The sequence below is a fragment of the Paroedura picta genome, chromosome 2 (assembly GCF_049243985.1).
Source record: "Paroedura picta isolate Pp20150507F chromosome 2, Ppicta_v3.0, whole genome shotgun sequence".
NCBI lineage: Eukaryota > Metazoa > Chordata > Lepidosauria > Squamata > Gekkonidae > Paroedura > Paroedura picta.
This window is the reverse complement of record NC_135370.1, coordinates 36,035,336-36,054,017: the sequence shown is the minus strand read 5'-3', so window position 1 is coordinate 36,054,017 and position 18,682 is coordinate 36,035,336. Positions and strand designations below refer to the sequence as shown.

The following is an 18,682-nucleotide window of genomic DNA, read 5'->3' as shown; positions in this document are numbered from 1 at the left end:
ATCTTTTTTAGCAAGCTGTTTTCTATGACATTGACTGTCTTGAGTTGGCTTTAAATTAAATGACATTTATAAGCCCAAGGCAGTGCTTAACCCATAATTATAGCAATGTCACATCTTGGAAACACTAGCAGTAGTATATCCCAATGGACAAGCATTTTTTCTTGTACCCAAAGGTTTATGTGTTGACTCATTTCCTCTACCAATATGACAATTTCCTGAACATATTTAATGCTTGGGGCAAGACTGCATAGCATTAACACACATAATTTCAGATGACTCTACAAAATCTGTGTAGCTTTAAATGAAATTGTTAATGTGTATGTGTGTGTTGTTAAATCTCATCTGTGATTGCCTTTGTGAGGCTTCTTGTGTGTGCTGTCCTGCAACTCAGATTTCCATCTTTAAACAACTAGATGCATCTTTTAATTGCTGGGCCTATCACTTGCTTAAAGGCATCTTAGTCCATTAATTATAACTTTTGCTGAATCAGTTGATCAATTTAGATCTGTGAACACCTGAATGTGAATAACAATACTTGAAGTAGAAGAAGGAACTTTGTGAAAAATTAGGGAATCCCCTCCCAAGGTAGCTCCTGCCATATATGAATTTTGTAAGTTCTTGCACTAGAAAAATAGAAATGATTTAAAAGCATTTTATCCAATTAAAAAGCCGCCATCTTTTTAATTGATTGAAAGGTCTGTAATCAGTTAATCTAACTGATTGATCAGCTAAATGTTCGAGCCCTACTAACTGCTCTGAATTGTGTGTTTTAACGCTTATATTTATTGCATGTATAGTTGTAGCACTGAGCGTTCAGTTAGTTTCCACTAACTGGTATTGTTTTGTACCTGATACCATGATGAGCCTGTAAATTTACAATAGCGTTCATGTTTCATAGAATGTTCTTGCTTTACTAATCTCTAGCCTTTTTTGCTAACGCTGCATGGTTGTTCCTTCAACCTCTTGTTATCAGGACGCTGCATTGGGATACTGATCCATCAGTTCTTCAGCTCCACTCTGATTCCGATCTGGGGTACAGCAGAGATTTATTATCTTCCATCTTTGTGTAAACATAAATGTTTTTATAGTAATTCACTTCTGTAAATACGTTATTAACATTTTAAAATAGCTTTTACTATGAACCATTAAGGTCGTGTTCGTGCTATCAAAGTGTAGTTTTCAATTTATCAGTCAGCTGCTTCAGTACTGAGTCCCACAACTATGCTTTAAGGGGGAAACTGTGTAAATTTGGAGGGGAGAGCTGTTTGACAAATAACTGTGCAAAAATTGTGTGTGTGCATGAGAACTCTTGGATTGCTAGCTGGATCAATTATATCAGAGTCTTAAAGATCAACTCTGAATGCTCATTCTTTAGCATTCCGTTTTAATGATATTTTAAGTATGTATCCATTAAGAAAAGAAGATTTGAAAACTCATTTCTCTAAGATCACTAAACCTAAAGCCAGTTAAGTTTGATTATAAACTTTTGTTAAATCCCCTAGTGATATTGTCTCCTAGTAATATTATTCCTTTGGTATAGATTTGCACACTGTTCCCAGTCAGTATACCATAGACTGATTAGTAGGGATGTGCAATTTTTTTTTGCTTGGGTCCATAGGACCCGAAAATTTGTTGGTATTCCTGAAAAAGCCTGTATCTCAATACCAGTATAGTATTTGGATCAGGATTTTTTTGGAAATCCCAGGTTTTTTTCAGATCCATTAGATCCGAGAAGAAAAATACAGGTTTATAAAAAAACCAGCCTGATCCTTGGGCTGGTTTGGCTTCTCCTGTAGTGCCATTTAAACCGCACTGTAGGAGAAGCTGACCCTGGGATCTGAGTGCAGCTTGAGGTCTCTCACAACCACACACAGAGCATAACTGGGATGGCTTCTCCTGCAGGCCAATATAAACAGTTTTTTCTTGGGATGTTTTTGTTTTTGTTTTTCTCAAGAAACCTTAGATATATTCGAGAAGCTGAAAAATACCTATATGGAGAGGGGTTTTTTGTTTTTGTTTTGCTCATAATAGCCAAATACACACCATTAATCTCAACTGCAAGTCAGTCTAGTCAATAGGGCTGTATATTTGGATCTATCTGAGTTAAAAATATATGCCCTAAAATTGACTTACAGTTGAGATCAGTGGTGTGCATTTGGCTAATCTGAGCCTGATTTTTTAAAATTAAATTTGTATTTTGCTCTTTTTCTAGCTATCAAAATAGCTGTGAATGAAAATATTCAGGATATTTTGGGACTGCTAGGTAGCTGGAGGTAAGGCATTTAAAGGGACTGAAATCTCTTTAAATGCTTCTGACTCATTTCACTCCATGCTGTGACTTCATAGCTTGGAGTGGCAAAGACATTTAAAGGGCTGTTGGTCTCTTTAAATACCTTGGAGTCAGGGTCACTGTAACTTAAATGCCTTCTCCACTTGGATTCAGACTCAGACTTCACTCCAAGTTGTGATGAACTGTGATTCCAAGGCACTTAGAAGGACCAAGGAGTCTGAAGCATTTAAAGAGATCTTGGAATCAAAGCTGTGACTTTGTGGCTTGAAGTCTGAATCTGAGGCATTTAAAGGGACCGAGATCCCCTTAAATGCCTTGTTTACTCCATGCTGTGAAGTAGCAGCTTGGAGTGGACTCTGATTTTAAGATATTTAAAGGGATCTCAGTCCCTTTAAATGCCTTGGGCTCATGAAGCCAAATGCTTAAGCATTCCCAAATATTTACCGAATATCATGGTAGTATTGAGATTTGAGAATATTGGGAAATACCAATATTTTTCATGTTTAATATCCTCAAAACTTGAAAAATACCAGGTCTTTTTTTTCATACCCTTAGTTGAGATACTTGTTGGAAGCAACAGTGTAGCACTGTAGTCATAAATACCAAAAATGAGATATAAGTGGATTCAAGCCTCACTTTAGCCCTGAATGGTTTATCTAAGGACACGCATCTATAAAATGGCATAATATTAGTATACTTCACTCAGATAATGTACATCGAAGGCTTTGAGCAGCTAAAAAATAGTAAATAGACATTCTTAGTCCATGAAATTAGGTGACAGTTTTTATTTCAGATCCCTTTATGCAACCAAAGTAAAATGTATTTTCCTTAGAAATATTTATTGAGAAAACAGGATCTGGATCAGATATTTGCATTGGAATCTCAAAACATCCAGATTTCACAGTCTACTGTATAGTGCAGATTACTTGCTTTACTATTCTGTTCATAACTGCAGTAGCTCTATTCCAACATGACAAATCAGGGTCACAGGAATTCTTAAATTGTGAGGTGCAACTGTGTAATGTTAACACAGAAGTCATATATTTTGTATTATGTTGCATTTTGATGGCAAACTATTGGTTTCAAGTAAGCATTGGTTGTGAGAGCCAGTGTTCCTGCCAACTTAGGGAATTACATAGCAAACCAAAACTTAACACAGATGTTTTTAAAACTTATTTGTATAGCTCCAACAAAACAGAATTATTCATATTTCCCTGATAGTTTAGTTTAGTGCTTATATATATGGTGAATCTGTGCAAAGTGTGAAGTTTTGTGTTAGTGAGACAAATTGTAATTCTGTTTACTATGTGATTTCTCATTTCCTTATTCATTTTCTTCAGGCGTGGGCCCATTAAACTTGCAATGTCAAAAATCACACAAGTTGACTTTCCTCCTCGAGAAACAGTCACATATACAAAGGAAACTCAGACGCCCGTTATGACTCAACCAAAGGAAGGTGAATATCTATTTCAATTATACTCTTCATCTGTTTTATAAATAAAATAAAAGTACAAAATCAGGATAAGATGCTGTACGACAAGAAATAAATCCGGGACCTTGCCTTGTATTTAGTGCAGGAGATGTCCAGGGGAGGGGCTTGGGAGGGGTGGCATTTAGGGCTGCTGTGAGAGGGGGGAGGTACAAAGGTCATGCTTTCTAAGCCTTATACCAGGCTGGATCCATCCCTTCTTTTGCAGAAACAAACACAAAACTGTTTGCAGGATTAGTACTGTTGTTGTGGTTTCTTTAGATTTCATTTGGATTCTTCCTTATTTTTTAGATGATAAAAATTTTTTAAATCCTATCTATTTTCATACAGTTCTCTATTTTGTTAAGGAAAGGCTTTCTAATAAAGTTCACATGGTAAACTGCAGAGCCAAAAATGACAGCTATGCAAAGTGGGATGCACATATGCCCATGAGAACAACCACAGAGATTTTTGCTGTCTTTGAAATTTGGGGGTTGGGGGGGGGGAGATGTGTTGCAGCAGTCCTAGCAGCCTTGAGGGGCTTTTGTCTTTGACAGTGATAGGGACTTGAGCAGAAATCTCAAAGCTGAAGCTGCACAGACACGACTCACATCTATGTACATCTATAGCATCTTTGGTTCCTGGTTTGTGTTTCTGTAACCGTAAAAGGTAGAGAAGAAAGCTCACTTACTATATGTGGGTTTTTAATGGCATGTATTATTCAACTGGCTTGTTTGGGGGGGGGGTGCAGCTGTTATCAGCAAATTTTTAAAAGTGGTTAATTTTGTTTAACCAGGTTGTCTAGGTGAAATGTGGTTTAGTGGTTGAAATCACTTATCTCACTTATCCCGCTCATTATATGTGATTATTAAAAGTGTGGGGTTGTGGTTGGAACATATGGTAGTAGCACCACACTTCCTGATTAAAAGTTCACGGCTTTAGTTTCAGCCCTTCTTACAGAATATTCTTCTTAGAATATTTAGGCTATTTGACAAGAGTAATGCAAACTTGACTAGATAAACTTGTTTCCAGCTTCATCATCATCGTCATCACTTATATTTTTACAGGGTAGGCTATAAAGAGCACCCAAAATACTACTTTGATAAGAATATTCTACTCTTAGTGTGCTGTAATTTCAGGCTCAAAAACAAGTTCTTTGAATGCCTATCCTGAGGGACAACTTTAAATCTGCAGACCTCTAATCTGTTGAGAAGCAGCAGGCCACAGACTTGAAGCAGAAGATCATTTAGCGCTTCTTACAGGTGCAATGCGTGACGACACTGGCTGCAAAAACTCTGATGTGTTTCTTTCTCAAATCAAAAAATTTATTAGAAAAGTCCCGAAGAATAGATTCATTAGTAACCATCTCATGCTCGGCGTCCCTAAGTCTGTGACTGTTGGATGTCAAAGACGAACAACTGGAGGGAAATCACTCTGTAATTGCTCTGTTCCATAGGCAGTCTGAAGCATCCATTTCTTGACATGGCTGGAGACAGGGATTGGGTTGATAGGCTATTGGTCCAGCCCAGTATGACCGCCATACTTATGTTCTTAACCACAGTCTGTCCATCTAATTCTTTGCAGACTGTTCCCCCAGCAATACAACATATCTGGACAGAACAGAGTGTGTTAACAGAACCTTGCATGTATTCCTGTCTGTCCTGCATTCTGAAATGAGATGCTGTTATCCCAGTATGCGAATCAACAGTCCCAAGGGAATGAGAGACTAATATGCAATGTTAGTCCTTGTTCTTTCTTAGTCGCTTGTTCCAGGCTGTGTTATCGTAGACTGAGCCTGTGATATCCTCGGTGCCCTTAATACAGCAGTATTCATTCACTTGTCTCAGTTTCATCATGATCTTAATTTTTCCCAGCTCCCTACGAGTTGAGTACACAGAGTGTCTAAATTAACATTGTCACTGGAGGTCTGGCTGCCTATGTGTACATTTGGGGAATTCAAAGTGATTGCCTGCTAGGTATTCCGTGATATCTGGCAACTAGGTTTCTGTTGACTGAATGGTGAAGAATGCTGCTAACTCTCTATTTTTCAACTTTAATTGAAGGAGAAATTGCTTTTTAGAAACATTTTTATAACCTAAATTTAATGTTCTGTATGACTGTTTTCATGTACATTTTCATTTATTGTTTTTAAAACTTGTTGTCCCCTGCCCTGAGCCATCTGGGAAAGGGTGAGATATGTTGTTGTTGTTGTTGTTGTTGTTGTTGTGTTACTGAGAGATGTGACTATAAGCGCAGTGATACGCAGGACTCTTAACAGTAGGCAAAGAGCGCTGCATTTTATATGCATTGTAAACAAAAGCCAACAGGTGATTTTGAACTGTGTTACCACCCCTGCTTTTTTATCAGCCTTTTAAAGAAGTAGTCATGCTTTCCTAAAGCTTAACTCTTTCTTTTAAAAAGTCAGGATGTGGGTCCCCCTGGCACTTGTATAACTTTTTGAAGAGCGTCTTGAATAGCACAATATTTCTTACAACGGTGTCATTTTAAAGAATGTTGTTTTTATTCAGTACCCGCCTAAGCGATCAGCTGAAATACAGATAGCAAATGTGATCGGAAGACTCTGTCAGCTTAACAAAAGCCACCCATTTCACAGATGGCTTAACTTTGATTAACCTACTCTGCAGCAACAGATTACGCAGGCAACTGGAACTTCACTCTCCTGTGTTTTTGCCGGGAATTGTCTAATTTACAGCCCTGCTTTTCTTTCCGTCTCACCAAAATACATCACAATTTTGATGTTAACGCAAAGTAAAAATTCGCTGGTTCATTAAACCTAGATTTGCCATTCATTGACAAGGGATTTGGCATTTTAGAAGTAACTGCTACTTTTATGCATTCTTTAATGTTTAGCTTGTAACCTCAGATCCTCTGTCAAGAAAAAAAAAACACGCGGAGTTAACCACTTAGCACATTGTAAGGAATATTCATCCGTAAAATGATTTGACAGACAGCTCCACTTCTCATTGTGGGGCTCTTGTGGGGCTATTAAAAGTTTTTCGCATGAGATTTTAAAGAAACTGAAACAAAACAGTAGCTTGATGCTGGTATAAATGTAGATATGAATCACAAGTAGGTTAACGTGGCGAAAAAGATGAAGCTAGAACTGGGAGCTTTTCAAAAGATGGACACTGGAAAAAAATCCCTAACTAATATAGCCGTTCCTTCCCCTTATAGTAGATATTGAATGCTCTGTTTTATCTGGCATAATCTGATTTTCATTTGTACTTCATATTGCACTATTATAGTTGCAGCAGTTAATACTAGGAAATACAGATTTAAAGGGAGACAAGTAATGTGGTGGATGGAGGAGCGCTCTGGTCATTAATAGAGAACTGCTATTGAGAGCCTTTATTTTGGAGCGAAGAAACTGCTACATATGAGAGCCGATCACTGAACTTCCTTGTGAAGACAGTGGTTTGCCTTGATATAGTACTGTACTGTCCATGGGTGCATGGTGCTCTAAAACAGGGGTAGTCGACCTGTGGTCCTCCAGATGTCCATGGACTACAATTCCCATGAGCCCCTGCCAGCATTTGCTGGCAGGGGCTCATGGGAATTGGAGTCCACAAATATCTAGAGGACTACAGGTTGACTACCCCTGCTCTAAAAGTTAAACAAAGGATAAACCCTGTTCCAACATATTCACAATTTAAAACGGGGCTTGTATCAAACTGCTGTGACACAGGAGTCTCATGATCAGGATCTTTCCTTTTTGTTTTAAAGTTAAATTCCAGTATTGGGGGTCGGGGGGGGGTTGACTTTAACCACAATGTTTTTCCAATCCTCTTGTCTTCCTCTCATATAGCACCATTAATTCAATTACATATACATTTATGAGGAAATAAAGGCTAATTAATTTTGCTAAAAGGTTTTGCAGAAGTAAGTTTTGAAGAAAGATTAAGAGGGAGGCATTGCATAGCCATTCAGGAAGTGGGGCAATAGGCATTATGGGAAGGACGGCAGAGAAGGTAGTCATTTATGTGAGCAGGTTGAACAGTTGAATGTAGAAGAACTGAAGAAGTCAGTGTTAGAAAGGACAAGGAAGGCTGGAGGCCCTAGAGCAGGGGTAGTCAATCTGTGGTCCTCCAGATGTCAATGGACTGCAATTTCCATGAGCCCTGCCAGCAAATGCTGGCAGGGGCTCATGGGAATTGTAGTCCATTGACATCTGGAGGACCACAGGTTGGCTACCCCTGCCATAGAGGACTTTGAAGGACCTTGTGTTGGATCTAGGTAGAGATGGGAAGCCAGGATGCATACGTAAGGGGAGCTGTTGTGTTGTCCAAACATTGAGAGAGGTAAATTATATTGGTGGTAGGACACTGAATAGAGACTGAGAGTGCTGAAGGGTGGCAGCGGAAAGCCAGAGAGGAAGTGGTTGTAGGCTAGGTGAGAAATAAGCAAAGCATGAACCAGAGCTTTTCATGAAGGGTTTCAGGAAAGGGAGTGATTTTGCATATAGAGAAATGCTGTGCCTTGGTGATAGACCTGAGCATGGAAAGCAGAAGAGAGAGAAATGAAGAGTTTACACATGCACTCACCAGGCCTTTGCAACTTGAGATTCCTGACAAAGCTGAGTGTGGAGATACCCATTTCCCTTGCTCAGGCAAGGTGTGGAGCAGCAGTGTTGGCAACCACAGATTATGGCTGGATATCAAGACCAACCCGTATTAGCAACCTCTGGAGAGAGACAAGGCTTTGTGCCTCATTGGCATATTGTTCCCAAAAGTGGCATGGATATATCCTGTTACCTTGAAGTTCTTTCTCATTAGCTGGTACTTAAAAGCATATGAGAGCCTCTTGTGGTGCAGAGTGGTAAGGCAGCAGACATGCCTGTCTGAAAGCTCAGCCCATGAGGCTGGGAGTTCGATCCCAGCAGCCGGCTCAAGGTTGACTCAGCCTTCCATCCTTCCGAGGTGGGTAAAATGAGTACCCAGCTTGCTGGGGGGTAAACGGTCATGACTGGGGAAGGCACTGGCAAACCACCTCGTATTGAGTCTGCCATGAAAACGCTAGAGGGCGTCACCCCAAGGGTCAGACATGACCTGGTGCTTGCACAGGGGATACCTTTCCCTTTTTAAAAGCATATGATGTCTTTTACTTTGGAATGACTCTGTCGTAGCTCAAGATGGGTAGCCATGTTAGTCTGTCTATAGCAGTGGAAAAGAACAAGAGTCCAGTAGTATCTTAAAGCAGGCTTTTTTGAAACCCTAGGGTTTCTCGACGTCCCCAGAAGGGTTTCCCCAATTGGGTGGACATAGATTTTTATATATACTTTTAATTTTTTAAAAACAAATTGGGTGAGATGACCATACATAGTTATGTCAGTCCTCTGCCCCTCCCAGAATGGCAATGATTGGTCTGGAGGGGGTGGGGAGGGGAGGGACCCCAGTCATAAAAATCCTTTCTGGCCAAGCCTTGTTGCACATGGTAGCAACTGAAGCCCAGAGAGGTAAGTGCTCTCCTTTTAACTGTATTAGGAGAGGGGCAGGGGGTGTCGGAGCAGCAGGTGCCTGCCACAGCCCTGTTCCCAACCCAGCAGCGTAGGCCACTAGGCTGGTTCTGGTTTGGGGGCGATGGAGCGTGAGGTCACATTTGGTGTGAGTGGGTGCTGTCACTTCTGGTGACAGGTGACTTCTGAGAGTGTGACGGGGAAGTGTGGCCTGCTCAAAGCTTGAAAAATGTTTTGGGATCTCAATAAAGAAGATTGCAAAAGATGACTTAAAGCAGCAGTTCTCATCCGCCATAATGCTGCGACCCCAACTGTGGCGGCGGGGGCGGCGTGCGCACAACGATCTGGTGGCGGCATGGAGGCGGCCAGTGCCAAGGCTCTGCCGCTGCCCGCCTCCACCACAGCCACCAACCTGGCGACCCCACAGAAGGGGCCAGGAGATCCCACTTGGGGTCGGGACCGCAAGGTTGAGAACCATGGACTTGACTAACAAAACTTGTTGCAGGGTATGAGGTCCTGTGATTCACTTCTGGAGACGTGTGCAGCGATTCATGAAAGTTCATCCCCTGCAACAAATTTTGTTAGTCTTTAAGGTGCTTCTGGATGCTTGCTCTTTTCTATCTTATAGGTAAATTTTTCAGTGCTAGAGCGTGATTCTTTTGGCAGCATGCTATTAAGTGGTCTAATGTGATCATGATAGGGTTAAAGTTGCTTGTCATCTATGGCACATACATACATCTAAAAACAAGGTGTCTTAAGTGGAGATGACAAACTGCCCCAGGACATCTAATGTATATTTAACTAATTGCTGTTAGAACATATATCCAGTACTCAAATGCAACAATAGTAATTCCTAGGGACTGACGGCAAAGGTGGAGCCTCATAGGAGAAGGGATTTGGATCTCATTTGCATAATATGTGTCATCACCATTGAAAAATGTGAGAAGGGAGGGGCTACGAGATCTCTGTAATATATGTAAATGAAGAGGTCACTTCGGCATTTAAAGGGCTGCCCATCTGCATTTGACAAGAATCTGACTCCTGTCACTGAAAATGATACTTAGAATCAGGACAGTGTGGCAGGGCTGGGCGACTTGGATTTAATTTTTTTTTAAATGGATGTCATTAAAGCCCAAAGCAACTTAGGTGAAGGGGAAATTCACACTTAATGTGTGTTATTGTGTGCTGCTGCAAGTCTGCATACGGGGGAGGGGGGAGGGTGTTCCACTATTAATTCAACCAAATTCTTTAATCTAGTCATTGCGTTGTAATGTGCTATTTGCAATGTTGCAACTATTAAATGAAAATTAAGCATTTATCAATTTTCCCCTCCCCAGTGCTTGAGGGGGGGGGAAAATTCAGTTTTGTTTGAGGCGCACAGCATCGAGTCACTCTGTCCTCCGGTTTTTTTCTGATTAATAGTCCATTGTGTGTACAAATTCATCTAAAAAGGAGCAGTGTCTTTCTGTTTCTCCGTGTGATTATTTGCCCCCCCCAAAAAAGCTTTCTTTCCTTTTTTTTTTTTTTAAAGAGTAGCACAAAAGCTGTAATTGGCATGCTTTGTAAGGAAATGTCAGTGTGCAAGAGAGTGGATATCACTAAGAATTCTTTTACGCGTTCTTTCCCCTTTGCACCACCGCCTCCTCAGCAGGGTCACTGAGATCACTAGCTTTTCTTGAAATGGCCATTTTCACTGGCAGGTGCATTATACCCTGTATTTTCAGATTGTTTTTTCCCATTCTGAATGTTTGGCAGGTTGATTGCTCTGGCTGCATTGACGGAGAAAGGGCTGACAAATGCGGTTGGGCTGGCTGAAAAGACAGTGATTACTGTTTTCCTTTGTGGCTGATTGAGGCCCTTGAAAGGAAAGATTTTAACCTTCACCATTTGGTTCAGAAGTATGAGCATATATTGAAATCATTCATGCCATTTATCCTGGTTCTGTAAACTTGTCAGAACGTAAAAAATCACCCCCGTTCCGGGTAATGCGGGATTGGCATACGTCATTATCATTTTGATTAAGTTGGAGTTTGTATTATTGTGTGCATTATATAGTGACATTTAAAGCATTTGTTCCTTCAGGTACAGTTATATTTTTATTGCCTACACTATGGAGTTAGATTCTCGCCCGTCTCTTCTCCCCCCTCCCCTTCCCCGAGCTTCCCCTTCAGCCTATCACTATGTGTGTGGTTTGGCAGCTGGTAGGCCCTACAAGCTGTATTTTTGTTTGCAGGGTAAAGGCTTGTCTGAAGACCTCCTGGAGAGCTAGTAATTGCACAGGCTTGCCATTGGAGGGGGAAAAAAAAAACATGATTGGAAGCAGTCAGGCAGAAAAATGCTGTGCCCTCCTGTTGCCACCTCCAAGCGGGAGAGACAATCCCAGCAGTACCATCTGGTTGCTGCTGTCTAGTCAGCTGGCCTGGCTGCTGGGACTACGGCTTGGCAGCTGGTTCCCATCTCCTGACCACTTGGATATCTCTTTTTTCCCATAGGTGACTTTGAACGCGGGTCACAGGGATGGCGGCAACAAACAAGTCCCTGTTGAATCCGGCCTCATTACTCGCAGCGAGGCGTGCTGCAGGCTCCTGCTGCCATTCTCTCGCAGGCAGATGACAGAGCTGTTGAATCAATTAAAAAAAAAAGAAGAAGGGTCTTTTGAGAAACTTACCCTAGGAAGCAGAGGATGGCAAGGCAGAGGAAATTCGTATTCTGTAACACTTAAGTAATTGGGAGTTGTGTTCTGGGCTGCATCGTTCAGAGGCCGGAGCCTAGTAACGCCCCCCCCCCCCCCCCCCCCGGAGCCATGCCTTCCTATTCCACAACATTAGCACCTCACAATGTTTGTTGCAATTAAAGGAAAGCGCATTCCGCTATAAAAACGCTCGTTGACAAACATGATCCCGATAATGAGGCTTGCATTTAGAAGTGACAGAACAAGAAAATGTAATCTGCCCACTATTATCTTTAGCAACATTTGCCTTTTCTGACCAGCATCCTGAAAACTAACGCAAGCCATTTTTTTCCTGCATGGGGGGGACATTAGACACGGATGGTTTTGTATCACAAGGCAGTAGCAACTCAGTGGGCTATTTAAGATCCTTGATTCTCTTTATTCGGCAGCATTAATATGTCAACATGTTACATAAAACTGTTTGGAGGTTGCATCTTCTGTCAGGGATGACAAACGCTGGGAAGAAGTTAGGATTTCAAAATGGAAAGCTCTGAACATTTGGGGGCCTGGCTTTAGATTGCTCGGGTCTTCATTGTTGGGGGGGAGGCATCTGTTAAGAAAATGCAACTGGAACTGCTTGGCTGACTATCTCACTTGATCAGTGAAATCCCTGTCCTTACCATGCCATTCCAGAGAAATATCAATGTTTGATGGAATACGCAGTGTGTACATGTTTGGTTATGTGATTTACACATTTAAAGTCGCCTTTTACTTGTAACATCTTTGCATAATGGTCAGAACATTGCTGACAACTTTGCTCTCTTCAGATGAGGAAGATGAAGAGGATGCAGTGGTACAAAAACCACCAGTCGAGCCTGAAGAAGAAAAAACCTTGAATAAAGAGGAGGAGGAAGAAGGTACAAAACACTGGACTTAAAATAATGCAGAGCTCTCTTCTTAAAGGCAGGCTTGCCTTGTGAGTCCCCCCTGAAAAGAGCCACAATTCTTTCTGTACAGTTTTTGAAAGGGGTAAATTTGAACTCCAGTCACACTATCTAAAAGTATCTAAAATCTACACTTAAACCTTAAAGCCATTGCAGTCGCTAAAATAACCAGCGCTGGTTTTATTCTTGCAGTCAAAAACGAAATCCTAAATCTGTTTTTTTCCCCCTCCTCAGCCGCCCCTCACGAGCTGACCGAAGAAGAGAAACAACAAATTTTACATTCTGAAGAATTTTTGAGCTTCTTTGATCAGTCTACAAGAATTGTAGAAAGAGCACTCTCTGAGCAAATTAACATCTTCTTTGACTACAGTGGGCGAGACTTGGAAGACAAAGAGGGGTAATGTGGGAGTCTCGAAATGTGTTGCTGTGTGTTGTTTTGATCTTAGTGGCAAGTAATCCTGCATCCGCCCACTTCTATTGTTTGTCCTTTGCAGGGAAATTCAAGCAGGTGCTAAGCTGTCCTTAAACAGGCAGTTTTTTGATGAACGTTGGTCAAAGCATCGAGTTGTGAGTTGCTTGGACTGGTCATCTCAGGTAACAAAAACACTTGGTTGGAAGTCTTTCTTGAAGAAGCTCTTTAGCGGATAGCTTCCCCCCCCCCCCCTTTTACCTGCTGTGCTATAGACATCTCTGGTAGTTATGTAAACTGAACGCCCAGAGCCTGATTCAGTGTATGCCGCAGGCAACCTCAAGAACCTTGTTCTAGATCAGGCTTTCTCAGCCAGGGTTTATGAAATCCTGGGGATTCTTGATGGCCCTAGAAGGGTTTCCTGAATGGGTGGAAGTGAATTAAGTTGTTATATATCATTTAAATTTGTTGAATATTTAGTGCAGGGGTAGTCAAACTGCGGCCCTCCAGATGTCCATGGACTACAGTTCCCAGGAGCCCCTGCCAGCATTTGCTGGCAGGGGCTCCTGGGAATTGTAGTCCATGGACATCTGGAGGGCCGCAGTTTGACTACCCCTGATTTAGTGGGTGATATGACCATAGTCATGCCAACCCACTCACCCCTCTTCAAATGGCCAAATGGCCTGGAGGGGGTGGGAAGGGGAGAGCTCCTGGGCAGGTGTGTCCACGCTATGTTTCTCAACCAAATTGTGCATGATTGCGCCACTTCTGTGGTTTCTCAAAGCCTGAAGAACGTTTCAGGGTTTTCTCAGTAATAAGTCCCTAGTATACCAAAGTATGACACAGTCTTTTGAACATGTCCTGTGTATCCAAATGTTCCTTTAATATTTAAGTGGCACTAATAAGGCTGGTGGTATCCTATACTCTAATAATGAAGCTTGACTCCCCCAGGGAAACCTTCATTGGATTAAGGTTACATCTTAAGACTTGGTATGTTTTTTGTGTGCAGTACCCCGAATTGTTGGTTGCCTCCTATAACAACAATGAAGATGCTCCTCACGAGCCTGATGGGGTGGCCCTTGTGTGGAACATGAAATACAAAAAAACAACTCCAGAGTATGTCTTTCACTGCCAGGTACAATGCAAATTCTTGTCTCGCTGGGCTTGGGGATTCAAGTTGATGAATCTGGACAAGAGCTGCCTTCTACTTGTCAATGTAATGATTTTATTGGGCAGCCATGAACTTTAAACTGCATGCACTTGCAAACATAAGTTGACGGCTGAAGAATCTATTCATTAAAAAAAAAGGTTTCATATATAGCAGCCTTCTAAACATACTTTTGATTATTGAAACGTGTGCATTTCTTATCCCGATTTCGTATCCCGATTATATAAAAACGAAGTCTCGCCTGTCCTGCATGTGGAGATTTTTTACAGGAATTTTTATTAAAAATGTACAGCTAGACCTAGACCTGTGACTAACATGGCCACAGACTGATGATATAAAACAAGGTCAGTTGAAACAAATGTTTCAGGCAGGAACAGGTAAAAGTATTAAAAGTATTATTGGGAATGTGGGTATATCTGGCTTGCTCTCTCAGGCCTGAAACGGAGGCATTTCTGGAAAGTGTCATAACTCTAGATTCCCCCAGGAGTAGTGTTTTGTGGAGATCAGTGAGCTTCAGCGGGTGGAAGGAGTCAGGAGGGTTCCCTTCCACTGATGAAAAATTTTGACTGGATCCAACAAACCGTAATGTGACATTACACTGAATTGTGTGTCATGTGAAATTGTACTGGACTGCTGTTTCGAAAGTTTCACTTACCGTTTTAATTTTTTGTTCTTTTCTCTACCTCCCTCTCTTTTACCCCCACCCTTCTCGATCCAGGTCTGAACGTCACTCGGAAAACCACGGACAGTCCTACTAAAAATAACACCCGTGTTCTTTGTTTCCCTTACAGTCGGCTGTAATGTCTGCGACATTTGCAAAATTCCATCCCAATCTCGTGGTCGGTGGTACATATTCAGGGCAAATCGTGCTGTGGGATAACCGCAGCAATAAGCGGACTCCGGTTCAGAGGACCCCCCTTTCAGCTGCCGCTCACACGGTAGGGGGTGGAAGATCTTCCACAAAAAAAAAAAAAAAAACCCACACTTGCTTATTCACAAATTAACCCATTAATGTAGGTCATTGTTGGCTTTGGAGCAAGAAGTGATAATCTGTTGTTATATTTGAACTTAGCTCATTTAAAGCTGCTTCTTTTTAAAACGTCATATATCAAGAAATTTTTCTAGCGACCGCCATATACTGTGCATCTCTGTTTAAACCAGGAATCCACAAGCTTATTTGTATTAAGCCCTCCTTCAAAGATTTGTCCTAATCTAGCCATTCTTTTTGCTTTGTAAATAGACTTCTCAGATCTGTAGTATTCTCACTCATTGTCATGAACGTTTCTTCCTGGCTTCAAGTGCAGAGTGTAACTTCTGTGCATTTTGACTTTACCCCAGCAGAACGCCGCCATTGACAGGGGTGTGGGTGAATGAGCCTAGATGTTACGCTCTGCTTTTAACAGAACAAAGTCTGAGTTCAATGGCACCTGTAAGACCAGCTAAGTTTTCTTCAGGATGTAAGCTTTCACGTGCACAGTTCCTTGACACAAATTTTTGTCCATAACTGTATGCTTTTTAGCATCACCTCTGAAGCACGTCTTTGAAATGCACCCAATGAAATGGGAATTACAAGACCACATTTATAAGTAGAGAGCGGGTCATGGATTAGTACACAGCATAATGAAGATGCCTACCAGATACAAGGGTCTTACAGAAATAGCATGCCAAGTTTATCAGGTCATCATTTGTTTCGGTTCAGCTCCACGGGGAAAACATAGTAAAGGAAATAAAAATGTCAAGATTAAAGGTTAATGAACAGATGCATTCTCAATTGTGCATGGTGATTAATGTCCAGTCCCTGCTTTGTGACAATGTTCCTCTGTCCCCCTCTCTTCCCCATTTATGGATGATCCCTTGTCAGATTCCTTATGCCTCCCAATCAGGGGTCGGTCATTCCATGTTAGACAGCAGTGGATTTAAGTATCCAAATAGTCTCTCTCATTGTGACTTGAATTTTAGAAAGCGGTTTTAGAAAGCAGTGCTTTCTAAATTCTGGCTAATCCCCCCCCCCCACTTGCATTGAAATGTCTGTAGATTGTTCTGAGAAACTTTTGTCAGTCTCTGTTGCCTGCCGTCTTGTTTTAGCATCCAGTCTACTGTGTGAACGTGGTTGGGACGCAGAATGCTCATAACCTCATCAGCATCTCAACTGATGGAAAGATCTGTTCGTGGAGCCTGGACATGCTTTCGCAGCCTCAGGTACAATAAACAAACGTTAGTGCCACACCCTGCACTGCCATCAGTTTGTACTATCACAGGAAAGCTTGCGATAATAGTTGCACAGCCTTGGAAGACAACCTGGAGTGGCCCAAGACAGGAGACTACCAAGGAAGTCCAGGTTGCTACACGTAGGCAGGTGATTGCAAACCTCTTCTGTTCCTATCTGGGATGGAAAACTGTACAGGATTGCCATAAGTCAACTGCAACTTGACAGCATTCTCCTCCTCCAGCTAAATGTTTGCTACTGAGTAAACCTTCTAGTTCTTAGTGTTCTGCTTTTTCAACCAGGGTTTCATAAAACCCTGGCATTCCTTGACAGCTCTGGAAGGGTTTCCCGAAGGGGTTGGGGTTAATTTTAATATATTTTTTAAATTTGTTGTTTTGTTGGGCGATAAGCTTATGTATAGTCATGTTGACCCGCCCACCCCCTCCCAAAATGGCCAGTGGTGGGCCTGGAGAGGGTGGGAAGGGGAGGGGCCCTGGGTGGGCGTATACACAGCTACGCTTCCCAACCTTATTCTACACAATTACATCGCTTCTGGGATTTCTCACAGCCTCAAGAATGTTTCAGGGTTTTCTCAGTGGTAAAGAAGTTGAGAAAGGCTGGGTCAGAGTGTTGGATTAGAATTAGGGAGACTTTGGTCATATGCCCCATCAGCCATAATAAGCTTAACCTCCCTGACAAAACTGTTACAATGGGGGGGAAATGGGTGGCAGAGAACTGTCTTTGGTGTCCGGCATCTCGCTGGAGGAAGGGCAGAAGTCAAATGTGTGACTAGTCAGAATCAGTCCACGTGATATCCTGGACAGTGCTCTAAGGCTCGGATCAATTTCAGGAAGTCACCAGCTGTTGGTTTAACTCATTTCCTAGGGTGAAGAAGTAATTATAGACCATAGGTGCTACCCCGAGCTCCTTAAATGAAGAACAGTATATAGATGTGTTAAAAATATTCTTTCGCGAGGGAGCTCTGAAGAAAGAGCATTGCCCGTAAAATTCAAGTGATATATTCAGTTTCAGGTGTGTTTCTCCCGGATATTCTGCGGGAACAAACCCATGAGGGCCCAGCACTTTTAATGTATGCTTTAATGCTTTAAACTGAAGGATGTTTCTGTCAAACTAATTCTAGAAATTATACTTGATTCTGGAGGGCGGGGGAGAGGAGCTAGGGCAGAACATTCATTTTTGTCTCCTTCTCCCCAGGATAGCATGGAGCTAGTCCATAAGCAGTCCAAGGCTGTCGCCGTCACTTGTATGTCTTTCCCTGTGGGAGACGTCAATAACTTTGTTGTCGGAAGTGAAGAAGGCTCTGTGTACACAGCATGTCGTCATGGCAGGTGAATAGAATTCCATTTTTAAGCCGAAAGTGTCCCCCTCCCAACTTGTTCTGTAACATAACATGAGTTCAGAAAGATTTGTTTTCTTAACTGCCTGGAGCCGATACCATGGGGGAACCGCGCTCTCTTAAAAAAGCGTCATATGAGCTGTTAAAGAGTATTCCAACTTCCCTTTCTTTTGGCGAAGAATGCATTTTTTGAAATGAAACCCTCATTTTGGTCATTTGAATTGTGGCAGAACATCCCAAACTCTCTCCATCCTATGGATAATTGTACAGTAGCCTCACGCACCAATCGTAAATTGGGCAGCGTGTCTCCCGCTGTTCAATCTGTTTTGAAATTGTCTGGCTGAATCTTATCAATTGCTTTCTTAAATGAAATTGAGGCCCAGGTTTCAGCTCAAACAGACATCAGCCTGTGTTCTACAGCGCTTTGGTTTAAAACTAACCCAAATTGATAGTTCTTCCATTTAATCAGTTCTGATACCATTGAGGGTACGTTGTTCCTGATTTCAGACCTGAACATCACCCCAAGAATATATCCTCTGAAAGGTTTGTGCCCCACAAAAGACAAAAACATCTTACTCTTAACGATTCAGATATATAGTTTAAGGAATTACACAATTAAGCAGATGATACTGCTTTTTGGCATGTCTTTGGTATGATATACTTTTAATATATGAAGCTGTATCCAGCCCCACCAAT

General features: G+C 41.8%; 1 protein-coding gene across 4 annotated transcripts in view; it reads left to right on the top strand.

Moving 5' to 3' along the window:
* The window catches only part of DYNC1I2 (dynein cytoplasmic 1 intermediate chain 2), a 45,027-nt gene that overhangs the window by 20,693 nt on the left and 5,652 nt on the right, over positions 1 to 18,682 (top strand). For 2 of the 4 annotated variants that reach the window (XM_077319729.1, XM_077319730.1), the window contains exons 5-13: positions 974 to 1,033; positions 3,631 to 3,746; positions 12,730 to 12,819; positions 13,081 to 13,243; positions 13,341 to 13,440; positions 14,265 to 14,390; positions 15,215 to 15,361; positions 16,509 to 16,622; positions 17,845 to 17,978. In XM_077319729.1, the coding sequence (XP_077175844.1) occupies positions 974 to 1,033; positions 3,631 to 3,746; positions 12,730 to 12,819; positions 13,081 to 13,243; positions 13,341 to 13,440; positions 14,265 to 14,390; positions 15,215 to 15,361; positions 16,509 to 16,622; positions 17,845 to 17,978 (1,050 nt within the window). The remainder of the gene's footprint in view (positions 1 to 973; positions 1,034 to 3,630; positions 3,747 to 12,729; positions 12,820 to 13,080; positions 13,244 to 13,340; positions 13,441 to 14,264; positions 14,391 to 15,214; positions 15,362 to 16,508; positions 16,623 to 17,844; positions 17,979 to 18,682) is intronic. The other 2 variants (XM_077319731.1, XM_077319732.1) reach the window with 1 other exon arrangement.